Raw genomic sequence first — 14,802 nt, forward strand, 5'->3', positions numbered from 1 at the left:
CTCTGCAACTAAGCTGTGATCTGCTTTAGTGCAGCTACAGGGGAGTGTTGGTTAGTGAATGGCTCGAGCAGAACACTGCAGACTGGAAGGACTTACCGTGCAGGGAGCAGAAGAACCTCCAGAAGTTAGTTTAGTGTTTACATTCCACTCTCAAAGAGTGGGCCCAAATGTGAGCATTAAAACTTCTATGCCAAAAGCAAGCTATCTTATGAAATATATTTAGATACGGTGGATGTTACAGCACAGCGGGCTAACCTGCTACTCCCATCTCCCCTATCTGACATCACAGTACCTATTTGAATCACAGCTACTCTGCTCCGGTTATTGTGGGCTTTTGGGAATTGAACCAGTTGATGAAAGATTTATTTTTCTCTCTCTTTTTATATATTTCCACACATGTATATGTGTGTGTGTGTGTGTGTGTGTATTTATATAATTCTACTTTTCCAAAAGAAGTAAATATCTGGGCCGGCACCGTGGCTCACTTGGCTAACCCTCTGCCTGCAGCACCGGCACCCCTGGTTCTAGTCCCGATTGGGGCGCCAGTCCTGTCCCTGTTGCTCCTCTTCCAGTCTAGCTCTCTGCTGTGGCCCGGGAGGGCAGTGGAGGATGGCCCAAGTGCTTGGGTCCTGCATCCGCATGGGAGACCAGGAGAGGCGCCTGGCTCCTGGCTTCGGATTGGCTCAGCACCGGCAGTAGCGGCCATTTGGAGGGTGAACCAATGGAGGGAGGACCTTTCTCTCTCTCTCTCTCACTGTCTAACTCTGCCTGTCAAAAAAAAAAAAAAAAAAAAAAAAAGGAAGTAAATATATTTAGATAGATAATTGATGTCATTAAAGTTAAAATGTAAGCAAATACTTAACAAAAGGAGAAAGTAGGGAATGAATTTGCGTCTACTCTGCATCAAGCAGTTTTTGCTGTTCTTTTCTACTCTGCTCTGATAATGGGGGAAAATATTGGAACTGGTGACACAAAGTTTTCACCACAATGTTGTTTTCAAATTTAACAATGTTTCATTATGCCATCAAACCATTTTCAAATTGCAGATTTTTTTTCTTTCATGCATTTAACAAAAACATTGCACAACGGTCTCTACAGTTCTAAACCTTTGTGATAGTTTTCCCTCTTTACAATTTACTTATCGCTTACATGTGATTGTATTTTTGTACTCTTTCTCAACATTTTAATAATCAAGTATGAGCATCTAACTATGGTTTTAACATGATCTACTGAATCTATTTAATCAACCTGGGAATATAATATCCCATTTGCAGTTCATCTGTCTTAGAACATGTTATCTTTTATTAAATAATCTTAAGAATGCTTTTAAGTGTGACAGCTGCAAGCAGACACAGGCTAATGATGTTAGAACATTTCAGAACGTAGTCTCATATTGCGTGAAGTTCATTCGTGCATTGCTTTATCCCTAAAGTTAATGTTAAAAATAGCATCATTACCTTCACTACTTTCTATTGTGGATTGGTAGAGTAAGAGAAATCCTCAAAATGAAAGTAACAGAGCAGAGTAGGTGTATAGTCTTTATCTTATTCCTTCTCTGCTTTCTCCTTCCTAGAGAACTTGATGGATACCTCATGCCCAGCATATTGTTACTGTCTGTCTCCTATTCCCTGTATCTGATATCTGTCTTTAGTTCCCTTATGCCTGAGCAAACACCTTGAAGAAAATAGATGCATGATACCTTTCTTTCCACCCCCTGAAGTTCCTAGAAGTGTACCATGCATAGGCTGAATACTCAATATTTTAATAAAATATAGTTATTATAATTGACCAGCATGTTTGTACTTAATTATAAATTTGAAGCACTGATGTGTATAATTAAATGAAAATTTCTTCTTATCTTGGGGAATTTAATTTGTTTAATATTTCAGAAAGTTAGTAGAGAGAGGAGTTAAAAGATAAATTTAGGGGCAGGTGTTTTGATGCAGAGAGTTAGGTCCATGCTTGGGATGCCTGCATCTCATATCACAGGGCCAAAGATCCGGTCCTGCCCATGCTTCTGATCAAGTACCCTGCTCATTCAGTCTGTGCTGCAGTAGGTGGTGGGTGAAGTACCTGGGTCCCTGTTACCCATGTGGGAGAACTGGATGGAGCCCCAGGCTCTTGGCTTCTGTGTCACTCAGCCTCAGCTCTTGCAGGCATTTGGGGAATGACCTAGTGGGTGGAAGCATGCTCGCTCACTCTCTCCACTACTCCCTTGCTCTGCCTTTCAAATAAATAAAAATAAACTTAAAAATAATTAAAAGATATTGCTTTGATAAAAATTTTTTTGAAATGCATGAGTAATTTTTTCCTGATAACTATGTAAATATTTATTTATTTATTTGAAAGGCAGAGTTAGAGAGAAAGAGATAGAGAGAGGTCTTCCATGTGATAGTTTACTCCTCCATTGGCAACAGATGCCAGAGGTGGGCTTATCTGAAGTCACTAACCAGGAGCCACTTCCAGTCTCCCATGTGGGTGGAGGGGCTCAAGCCCTTGAGCCATCCTCCACTTCTTCTGCAGACCATTAGCCAGGAGCTTGATCAGAAGTGGAGCAGCTGGGACTCAAACAGGTGCCCATATGGCATGCCAGTGCCACAGGCGGCGACTTTATCTGCTATACCACAGCAATGGCTCCATAATATGCATTTAACATGAAATTTCTGAAGACTCCTCATATCCATGAATTTCAGAATTTTTTGCACCAAAATAACCTTAGCTTTTTTTTTTTTTTTTTTAAGATTTATTTATTTACTTGAAAGGCACAGTTAGAGAAGGAGAAATAGACATAGAAATCTTTGATTTGCTGGTTCATTCCCCAAATGGCTGTAACAGCCAGGACTGAGCTAAGCTGAAGCCAGGAGTTTATTCTGGGTCTCCCATGTGGGGGCAGGGGCCCAAACACTTGAGCCATCTTCTGCTTTCCCAGGCACATTACAGGGAGCTGAATCAGAAGTGGAGCAGCCTGGACTTGAACTGGTACTCATGTGGGATGCCCACACTGCAGGCTGGGGCTTTAACCTGCTGAGCCACGCCGCTGGCCCCTAATCTTAGTTTTTGATTCCAATTTGCACAAGCTTTTTGAAGTACCCTTGTATTCAGAAATCCTTGTTCTTTCAGTTGTTGCACATTGTGTTTCGTATAGCATATGGACTCTTCTACATTGTAATTTTTGCATGCTCCCTAATGTCTCCTTCAGTGTGCTTGCCATAATATAACTGAAAATTTGTTGATTAATCAAATTTGAAAAGCTTTTACTGAATACCTTCTGGTTTCATTTACATAAACAAAGGTGTAAGCCTTAATTAGATCATTTAATACAATAGAATATTTTGTGCAAAAATACATACAGGGATGAAATAGTTCTCTGGATATTTGACCTAATTCTACAAATTTGTTGTCAATGAATACTGAGTCACATGGCAGGATTGACTTCTGAGTGACTCAAAATAACTACTTATTAGTTGTCAAGGTCAGAGATAATGAGAAAAATTCTATAACAAAGACACATTGGAATCTGTGCCAAAAAGCTAAATGAATACTGTTAAGTGGTGCTTAGTATAAACTAGCTATTCTATGTGTAAAGTAGTTGTATTGGAAAGTATTATGTTCATGGATAATATTTTGTGTGATTCTTATTTTGTTTTAATGTGTCCATAAATAAGTCACAACAAAATTGAAGTAAATCTTTTATTATACTCAATTTTCATCCAAATGTTGGGAAAGAACCATAACATTTTTGCTGAACTTAATTTGTTGATAAATTTAAGAACCATCTTGACTATAAATTTAGTCAAACTGATTATCCTATATTGTTCATTTAAATGAGGCTCATTACCATGTCTGGGTTTTTTAATTGTGTGATAGACATGGTATTAATTGTGTTATGCCCTTCAATCCTCAAAGGCTCTTTGTGAAGTAGAGATGATTAGAGTTGAAGGAAGAGAAGCTTTGAGATTAGATTACCCAGAGCTGCCTTGCCAGAACATCCAACAAGACTGTAGGGCTCACAGGGCTTCGGGTGGCTTGAAATGAGACAGATTACTTCCTGTAGATGAACTCCAGGATAAAATTATTCATACTAATACCTACATATTTTTAAAGGCTGTTTTCATCTATTTTATGGCTCATTTTGTTTGACTATGTGTTTAGTTTTTAAAAATTGATCAGGAGGGAAATTATTGCATAAATTCTCTAAAAATTCAAAAGATGCCTTGGAACAGCTGTTCTAAGGAGTCAGGCAGAAGAGTTCAGAAATTTCTCTGCACTGTGCATCTTACTGTGTTTCCCTTGGTCCCCACAGTGCAGGAAAAAGAGGGTCTACTAAAGATGACTAATAAAGGTTTAGTTTTAGAAAGAGACATACACATTTATAGTTCCATCATCATTAAAGGGAAGAAAAAAATGTTTTGCAATATTCCTGCATTTTTTAAAATAGCCAGTACTTTGAAAAATACTTGAATGTTTCATAAGGAAATGGATACTGATCCGCACAGTTGTAGCATTTTCAGTTGGCTTCTTGATCTTCCCTAATCTAAGCTTGGGATTTTTTTCCTATTTTGTGTATTGATTTTGTAATAAAATCTACTGTCTATTCCTCCTTTTAGTGCAAAATATATCCAATGTGATTATTGCACTATAATATCCTATGTTGATTTTTCTTAAAAGTTAACACATTTAAATCATGAGATAACCAATTTATGTATAATAATTATTTTGAGATGTAAAAATACATAAGTACATCTGGACTATTAAATTCATGTGCTTTTTCTAGAATTTTACACTCCATGAAGTAACCAATGACTTGTACAATATGACCGTATCTGCTGTAATAGAAAACCTGGCAATATTCAGCTACTATACATTTTGGATAACAGCAAGTACTTCCGTTGGAAATGGGAATAAAAGCAGTGACATAGTTCAAGTATACACAGATCAAGACAGTATGTAAACAAAAAGCATTTATTCATCTTTAATAGGATTGAAAACTTTATAATTGCTTTAGGAAATTTTCCTACTTGTATATGCTTATAGTAAAAATTGCATTTTATTTAGACATAGTTAACTATTATTGATAGGAATTTTTAAATGCACTTAATATTGCTAAGAAATTATTAAATTAATAATGACCTCTTCTCTTCATGAAAACTCCTACCCTCCTTTCATGAAAATTGTGTTAATTTTAGTGCTTCAAAAGATGTCATAGCCGTCTGGTTATGGGCAAAAAAATACTCTGCATACATGGGTGAATATTCTGATAGTTAACATACTTGTGCTTTTGTTTTAGGAGCTACCTTTGCATTTAAAAATCTAGCAGTTTCTTTCCCTTTCAGACTTTGAATCCACAAAGAACTCCATGCGGTATTTTTATTTTTACTGTGTTGATAACTAATATGCTCAGAATATTTTCTCCGACTGCAGAATGTTGATGTGACCACTGAGGATTCATGCTTACTATGACTGTCCCCAAAAAACTATAGTGACTGAAGCTTTTCATGTTTTTTAGGTTTCAGCTTTGAGAATACAGTGATAAGTGGATCATGAAATATTTCTCTTGTAGCTGTTTCTGTTGTCTATTTGTTTACTTTTAAAAGATTATTCTGTTTTTGAAAATTGGTATTGATCTAAACTTCTGAGTGTAAAATTCCATGTTAATTATTTGAAGTTCATACGTTGACAGGCACTATAAGCATTGTTTCTTGTTGGAAGAATCTTGAATAGTTGACAAATTGATAACAGACTGGGATATGATAATCTGTAGTCATATGCATTTGGGGAGTCAACAGCAAAAAGTTTTAAAGCAGTATTTGGTACATAGTATTTCAGACATTCTTTCAGTGCAGATGTCTACCAATATTTTTGCAACCTATCATATTATCAATTATAACTATAGCACTGTAGATAATAAGCATATAGTGTGTACTACTCAAATAGATGCCAGATTTACATGAACAGACCTTAGCATCACAATGCAACTGGTATTTGACAATTAGAACTGTTGTAAGCAGTATAATTTCTTCATGTACACATATGGGTTGGTAGTCTGATGACTCGGGAAATCTTCAGATTTATTATCAGAAAAGCTTAGTATTAACTCTTCTCAACCTATCATGACCTTGAGGGAGGTCACTTAATTGCTCTGAGCCTCAGTTTCCCTATATGTAAAGTAAAGATAATCTTTAGAAGAAAGAAACTAAAAATATTGTTTAGATAAAATTCACTACCAAAATATTTAATGATTTGGGTACACACACACAAGTATGCACACAATCTTTAAGTTGTAGAAAAGAAAAACCAAGAGAATATCATTCAAAAATAATTTGTGTACATATCAAAGATAGCAGTTTATTTTGAAAGGTCTTTAAAACAATTATTTTGAAGATATTTTAATAGGGTTCTTCCCACATCTGTATTTAAATAATGTAAGAGTGATGATATGTTAGATGCAATTTCAATCATTATACTCAATTTGTGAATGTAAATTCTATTTAGGGTAATTGACAATTTTCATATTTTGCCCGTTACCCATCGTAGTACCTGAAGGGCTTGTTGGAAACCTGACTTACGAGTCCATTTCATCAACTGCAATAAATGTAAGCTGGGTCCCGCCGTCTCAACCAAATGGTCTAGTCTTCTACTATGTTTCACTGAATTTACAGCAGACTCCTCACCACGAGAGACCGCCTCTAGTTACATATGAGAGAAGCATATATTTTGATAATCTGGAAAAATATACTGATTATATATTAAAAATCACTCCATCAACAGAAAAGGGATTCTCTGACACCTATACTGCACAGCTACACATCAAAACTGAAGAAGATGGTAGGCTGGACCCTTTTATTACCTATTCAGCAGATTATTATTGTTCTCTTCATTTATATGGCATTCTTTTTATAATTATATTGATTCTGCTAATTCTCAAGTTATTATCCTTTATATATGTGCAATAAACTGTTTAAAATTAAAATAATCTGTTAATAAAATCATAACGCTCCATTATGATTGAAACCTCTTTCTTAAGAATGCAAATTCACTTTTGTTTCATTTAATATTCTCTTTTTCTTTTATAGTCCCAGAAACCTCACCAATAATCAACACTTTTAAAAACCTTTCCTCTACCTCAGTTCTCTTATCATGGGACCCCCCAGTAAAGCCAAATGGTGCAATCATAAGTTATGATTTAACTTTACGAGGACCAAAAGAAAATTTTTCTTTCATTACTTCTGATAACTATATAATATTGGAAGAGCTTTCACCATTTACATTATATAGTTTTTTTGCTGCAGCAAGAACTTTAAAAGGACTTGGTCCTTCCAGTACTCTTTTCTTTTACACAGATGAGTCAGGTAAGCCAAATCTGTATTTCTTCACATGATCTTGTTGCCAACACTTGCTCTCTCTCTCTTTAAGGAGCAGCATGGAAAAATGAAAGGATATGAAATTCTGTATTTGTAGCTGCCTTACGGTTATTCACCTACTTTGCCTAACCTCCTTTTTTTTTTTTTTTTTTTAATTCAAGCTCCCGATTGAAATATTCTGCCAAAAGCTATTTTGGAATGACTGTGTTCCAAATTAAAAAATCTAAATACTTAAGATTATTTCTGAAATCAAGACATGGTCATTTAATGAATCTTTCTTAACTAGATTTTCAAGAAGCTAGACTCACAATGTTCTTTTTATGCTTAAATTTTTATGAATGTAAGTTTTTTTTTATAATGTGTTTTCCTGCAGTGCCTTTAGCACCTCCTCAAAATTTGACTTTAATCAACTACACTTCAGACTTTGTATGGCTGCAATGGAGCCCGAGTCCTCTTCCAGGCGGTATTGTTAAAGTATATAGTTTTAAAATTCATGACCATGAAACTGATACTATAATTTATAAGGTAGGTTGATTATAACAGTAAATGTTTCTTTCCAAAATTCAGATACTGAACTGAAATCTTTCTTGATACATAGACTGAAATAGATTACTTTAAAGTAACCTTCAAGTTATTTCTTTAAAATTTTAATTTCCTCCAGTTTAAGGGTGCTTTTGGGAAACACAAGAAAACATTTGCCAGAAACAGAAGCTGAACACACCGTAGATTTTTTGCTGAATTTGTAATTTCTAGATAACTCCAGTTTAAGATATAAATGCATCATTTTGTCAGGTCTGGAAAGCATATGGTAAATTTTTTTTAATTAAAACCTGTTATAGCATATAACCTATTTCTATTCATTCATTTTAACCTTTTCATACTGGACTTTGGGTAATCTTCCCAAATAGCTTGGATGCTACATTATTTGTTTGTAAGATATATCTTACTCTTTTACTTCCAAGATGAATTTCCTTGCAACATTGAACATTGATTCCCACTTCCAGTTCTAGATCCAGAATCCATGAAAAATATCTAAAGAATGGATATAACTAAAAGTTTCAAATATACATATCTGATTTCCAGCTCTCAATTGCCAAAATATGTTATAAGTAGTGTTTATTTAAGAAAATTTTCATATTTTTCCCAAAGGCCAATAACATCCTGGAATGTTGCTATTTAATTACAGCAAGAATGGTGCAGAAAATCACAGCAAACATTTTGCTCATTATTAACTGTGTTAGAATTTATTACATGGTTATAGCATGTGGAGTTGAAAAAGCAAATAGTAAAAATCAAAAACAGTGATTAAAGTTATATCCCAGTCCCAAAGGGACAAATATCATATGTTCTCCCTGATCGGTGACAACTAACTGAGCACCAAAAAGGAAACCTGTTAAAGTGAAATGAACACTATGAGAAATGGTGACTTGATCAGCCCTTGCTCTGACTGTTGATGAACAACTTAATACGTTATCCCTCTTAGTATTTTTGCTTGTTTGTTCTACTTAATACTTTTGGTTGAATACTGTAATTAATACACAGTTATTCTTAAGTGTTGAAACTTAACTGAAAAGTGATCGCTGTTAAATATAAGAGTGGGAATAAGAGAGGGAAGAGATGTGCAATTTGGGACATGCTCAAGCTGACTTACCTCAAATGGTAGAGTTAGAAACATACCAGGGAATTCCAATTCAATCCCATCAAGGTGGCATGTACCAATGCCATCTCACTAGTCCCAGTGATCAATTTCTGTTCACAATTGATCATAATGATAGGACTAAGAACCAAAGGGATCACATAAACAAAAATAGTGTCTGCAAATACCAACTGATAGAATAAAAAAGGGAGAGAACGATCTAACACGGGAAGTGAGATACACAGCAGACTCATAGAATGGCAGATGTCCTAAACAGCACTCTGGCCTCAGAATCAGCCCTTAAGGCATGCGGATCCAGCTGAAAAGCCCATGAGAGAATTTCAGGCATGGAAAGCCAAGACACAAGACACTCTGGCAAAAACAAAACAAAACAAAACAAAAACAAAAAAACCCTAAATGAAAGATTTTCGCAAATGAGATCCCAGAGGAAAGAACAGCTCATCAAAGAAGGAGGTACTTTTCTCTGAAGGGAGAAGAGAACTTCCACTTTGACTACGACCTTGTCTAAATATGATCAGAGTCGGTGAACTCAGGAGGCTTCCATAGCCTTGGCAACTCATGACAAGAGCCTAGGGTGATCACTGATGCCATAAACAAGAGTGTCAATTTGTTAAGTCAACAACAGGAGTCACTGTGCACTTACTCCTCATGTAGGATCTCTGTCCTTAATGTGCTATACATTGTGATTTAATGCTATAACTAGTATTCAAACAGTATTTTTCACTTTGTGTTTCTATGTGGGTGAAACTGTTGAAACCTTTACTTAATATATGCTAAACTGATCTTCTGTATATAAGGAGAATTGAAAATGAATCTTGATGTGAATGGAAGGGGGGAGGGAGAGGGAAAGGGGAGGGTTGCGGGTGGGAGGGAAGTTATGGGGGGGGAAGCCATTGTAATCCGTAAGCTGTACTTTGGAAATTTACATTCATTAAATAAAAGTTAAAAAAATAGTTATATCCCAAGAAATAATGACTTTGTTTCTAGAAACCAAGGTATAGAATCTAATAGGCTGAGTAGAATTTGGTTTTTAAATTACTTGTTAAATGTGCAATCAGTTTCTCAGAACTGTAAAATCCTAGTATTTTCTTATTTTGCATTTTCTTTGTATGGTTTATGGGGATATAGATATCAAAAGAGGAAAAGGAATCATTTTCTTAGAGTAATCACATTTCGAGGATAACTGTGTGTGTGTGTGTGTGTGTGTGTGTGTGCTGGAATATGCATGTTTATATCTGATCTAAACTTCATAAAACAGTAAGCTCTCACACAAACACCTTAACATAGTGTCAAAGCAAGAGTTCTGATATTAAATGACCTTAGTCAAATCTTGCCTTTGCAGTGTATTCTCCTGCATTAAGGAAATTTCTTAACATCTTAAGACACAGTACCGTAAAGTGAAAAATGAGTTTTAACAATGCCTGTATTAAAAAGAGAATTATAAAGTAAATTCTCCATAAATCAATTAAAACAATTCTAGTTTCTTGACAATTAACTATTGCTGTTGCTGTACATAGATTAAAGAAAAATAAACTCTCCAACATTGAAATTGTACTCAGTATAAATACATTATGCCCTTATCTGAATATGAGGATACTTTATAGTCTGAGATTTTTTACAAAAATAAATATTTTCCTTCTATTTAAAAGGCAGAGAGAGACAGGGAGAGAAGGAGAGAGAGCGCAAGACAGACTCAGACATACACACAGATCTTTCTGCTGTTTCTGTACCCAAATGTCCAAAATAGTTAGAGTTGCACCATGTCAAAGCCAGGAGCCTAGAACTCAGTCTAGTTCTCCTACATAGCTTTCTGGAACACAACTACTTGGGCCATCATCAGCCTCTTCCCAGGGCCACACAGTATCAGGAAGCTGGAATCATAATGGAGCTAGAACTTGAACCAGGTGCTCCAATATAGGATGTGGGCATTTCCAGTGGCATCTTAACACTGCACCAAATGCCTGCCTTAAGTCTAAGATTTTAAAGCATATTTTCTCTATAGAAATGTTGCCACTAATATTTCACTGAAGCAATAGTAAAATATTTGTAACATAAAGAAGTAAACCATGTGTCTGAGAGAGTAATAGTTATGTTTTTAAAAACTATTACTTGTCGTTCCTGATATATTTGTTTATCAATTTGTATGACTTCATTTACTTTCACATTCATTTACATGTATTTATTCTTTTTAAAGATTTATTTATTTGAAAGGCAGAGTTACAAAGAGGCAGAGGCAGAAAGAGAGAGGTCTTTCATCCACTGGTTCACTCCCCAAATGGCCTCAACAGCCGGAGCTGGGCCGATCCAAAGCCAGGAGCCTGGAGCTTCTTCTGGGTCTCCCACTTGGATGCAGGGGCCCAAGGGCTTGGGCCATCTTCTAGTGCTTTCCCAGGCCATAGCAGAGAGCTAAGGGAAGTGGAGCAGCTGGGACTCAAACCAGCACCCATATGGGATGCCGGCACAGCAGGCAGCGACTTTACCCACTACGCCACAGCGGCGGCCCCTTATGTGTATTTTCACGCCATCCTTTTCTTTTCTTCTCTTTTAGTTTACAGTATTTGCTTTCTGTCCTCCATGTAACTTTTACCCCTTTTATCTTTCATATTCCCCTATGTCCTGATGTGATTGATTCCTTTCATTTTCTTTGCTTGTCTGATCATTTTTCCAATTAAAGTTTGTGGAAGCAGAATAATTACAGTTCCCTTGTAATGTTATGGCTGCTCTATAGTCAGTCCATGGTGGCCCATACACAGTAAGATCTGTTTGTAACTTAGGGTCATGGTGAAATGCCAGAAGGTATTATTTGTTTAATAAAAAGCTCTGTAAAATATGTTTGGGAATATTCACTAGTCATTTCTTTCTCTTACAACTTAGTCTTGAAAAAATCTGTTCAGTACCCCATCAGCTACTCTCAGGCATAGATATTTCTCTAAGTACTAGCCTTTCCTTACCAAAATCAAAATTTACTTCTTGTATGTTTTATTTATTCTTGGTCAACAATTGTTTGTAGATTTCTCTTGTTAAAGTCCTCAATTGCAGAGACCATGCCTTATATGTTGTTCTTTGTCTAGGTCATCTAACAGTACTCTGTGTAGACAAAGAGCATGGGAGAATGAGAGGTATAGGGAATAGAGAAAGTCCCTCAGATAGGTCAGTGAGTCCCAAGAGATGATTTTAAAACATTAGTCTTAGTATAAACAGGAGATTGTCCTCTCTTGATCTAATCCTACTGCTCTGACAGCACAATGATCTTTGAATGAAATTCAAATGAAAATTTCAAACATCATGGCAAGTTTTTCTATGAGAAAAGCATACTGTTTCTTGGGCATTCACAATCATTTGTTCATTTTTTTCATTTTCTTAAAAGATTATGTCAAATTCGAAATTTGGGAGTTGTCTGGGGAAGTTTGCAATTTAAGCTTCAAGGAAACAGAGTTCTTGTTTTCTTTACTGCTGTATTCTTAAGGCCTAGCATATGGAGTTGATGAAGAAACTGATTTATAGAGAAATATTAGCACATGTTAAAGATGTACTTAGATAAGTTCAAGAATAATGGAGGATCACTGAGCAGACAACAGTTGGATTTCAATTGAGATTTTTAATTTAACTTTTTTATTATGAATATAGAGAACAAATTGCCTGTATTTCAGACACAGTTCCATACTTCCCTCTCTAGCCCATCCCTCTCTCAACCTCCCCTCCTTCTTTCCTTTCATTTTTTCTTCCTGTAATTTTTATACTAACATACTTTCAATTTACTTTATAATCACCAGTTTAACGCCATTGTGTTCAATAAGTAAAAAGTAGAAAGACCACTGTTCCACAGGAATATAGACACGGACTATAAACCCTGATCAAACCATGAGATAACATTTTTATGCCTTGCTTTTTAGTATTCTATATGAACTACCACATATCTGAGAAAACATGATACTTGGTTTTTTGAATCCTGGTTTACTTCACTAATGATAATGGCCTCCAGTTGCATCTGATTGATTTCAGAAGATGAGATTTCATTCTTTTTTATGGCTGAGTAATATTCTATCATGAATACAGGAAAGTAATGAGGGTATAATTTCATGTAAAAATCAGAGAGACAAAATTAATATAGAGCATTCTAAACTTTTTTAAATGGCAATATTGATATTCTTCAGGAAAAAGGTATGGTTCATCCTTGTATCAAGCTAATCCCACCCTTTGGAACAAAATAAATATTCTTATTGGTTTATTTTAATTAAGTGAGAAGCATACCTTCAGTGTATTTAAATCATTATTCCAGTTACAAGCAAATTTTTCATGGTGCATCATGACTAAGCATTTTTTGTTTCTGCTTTTCAGAATATTTCAGGTTTACAAACAGAAGCCAAACTCGTTGGACTTGAACCAGTGAGCACCTACTCCATCAGCGTTGCTGCATTTACCAAAGTCGGAAATGCCAATCTGTTTAGTAATGTAGTGAAATTTACCACCCAAGAATCAGGTGAGGCCCAGTTTTTGAGCCTAAAATGTTTCATTTTATATTCAATATTTTTCTTTCACATTCTCAGTTGATGTGTTAAAGTATTGTTGTGTTTCACCCAGTAGGAAGTTGAATGCCAGTGCATTAAGGTTAGGCTGGCTACTGTTTTGTGAAATCATATATACTCATTTGTATTGATACATGTCTATTGACATATCATTTTCCCTTTGAAACAGAGGAAGTTGAAATAAAAGATTAGTCTGAGAACCAAGTAGGCTTCCAAACATTTATTAAACTTACCTAATTCTTAAGACTGAGACAGCTAGAGAAATATTAAATGATACTTAATTGGTCGACCATGTCATCAAAACGCAAATAATCTTTTCCTTAATTTTCAACGGCACACATTTCATAAATATTCTCCTTTAGTACTGGCACCTTTATCTTAGAAAGGAAGAATGGTTGGCCGTTGGTGAATTTAGATGCGAGGAGAAAATTGTAGGTAAGTCAGAGACTGAGAGTCCTTTGAATCCCTAGTTTTACATAATGGCAGCAAGTTATTTTCTTTGACTGCTTATGGTTTGTTATCTAAAAATTAACTGCATGCAATTTTCCTTTCATCACTCTTTTTTGCTGTAATGAGAAAACTTATCCTATTAACACTAACATTAGGGGATATTTCCATAGGAAGTAACCAGTCTCTTAAGTAAAGTTGATTTAGTGATCTGGGATATTGCTCTTAAACCATGTTTTCCAAATATAGTGGACCACTGAGAAACTGGGTTGTTCTCCAGTAAATTTAGAAGAGTTGTAGAAGAAAAACTGTGACTCCATCAGTCTCCTCTCCAGTGACTTCCACGAAGGTACTGGAGGAGGAGTTCTTTAGGAGTCTGCCAGAGATACGACATCACTATATAGGCAGGAGGCCTAACTTGGTCATGGATTTCCTAATACTGCTAAGCCCAGATGTGCCACATGAGGAAGATACCTATACTTTTTTTTTTATCATGAAGTTCAATAATAGAGGATTGGCAAGGTTATTCCCTTCTGGTTAGAACAGGCATCAAGCACTCTCTGGGCTTGAGGCTACACGGTTGTTCCCAAATATTTGAGGATGTGATTGGTGCTGGGACCTAAGAAAATACTCAGGGATTAGTTCAATTACTGTAAGAATTAAGGAGATAGTATAGCAAGTGAGCCAACAGCAATTTGATTCACCCTGTGCTAAGACTATTTTGAATACATATCAAAAGTTGATATATTAAATTCTTACTCTGTATTCCTAAAAATGATTTTATCCTGCAGTGACATAAGTAAGTGGCTTC

General features: G+C 35.6%; 1 protein-coding gene and 1 long non-coding RNA gene across 3 annotated transcripts in view; one reads left to right on the forward strand and one right to left on the reverse strand.

The window, feature by feature from the left end:
• PTPRQ (protein tyrosine phosphatase receptor type Q) overlaps positions 1 to 14,802 on the forward strand; it is a 226,715-nt gene that overhangs the window by 71,291 nt on the left and 140,622 nt on the right. For both annotated transcript variants that reach the window (XM_089307499.1, XM_089307498.1), the window contains 5 exons: positions 4,775 to 4,943; positions 6,535 to 6,825; positions 7,074 to 7,349; positions 7,735 to 7,886; positions 13,357 to 13,498. In XM_089307499.1, coding sequence (XP_089163625.1) covers positions 4,775 to 4,943; positions 6,535 to 6,825; positions 7,074 to 7,349; positions 7,735 to 7,886; positions 13,357 to 13,498 — 1,030 coding nt within the window. The remainder of the gene's footprint in view (positions 1 to 4,774; positions 4,944 to 6,534; positions 6,826 to 7,073; positions 7,350 to 7,734; positions 7,887 to 13,356; positions 13,499 to 14,802) is intronic.
• LOC149123551 (uncharacterized) overlaps positions 1 to 14,802 on the reverse strand; it is a 203,075-nt gene that overhangs the window by 1,323 nt on the left and 186,950 nt on the right. The window lies entirely within an intron of this gene.

This window comes from Oryctolagus cuniculus, chromosome 11 (assembly GCF_051225735.1).
Source record: "Oryctolagus cuniculus isolate XC-2025 breed Fujian yellow rabbit chromosome 11, ASM5122573v1, whole genome shotgun sequence".
Taxonomy (NCBI): Eukaryota; Metazoa; Chordata; class Mammalia; order Lagomorpha; family Leporidae; genus Oryctolagus; species Oryctolagus cuniculus.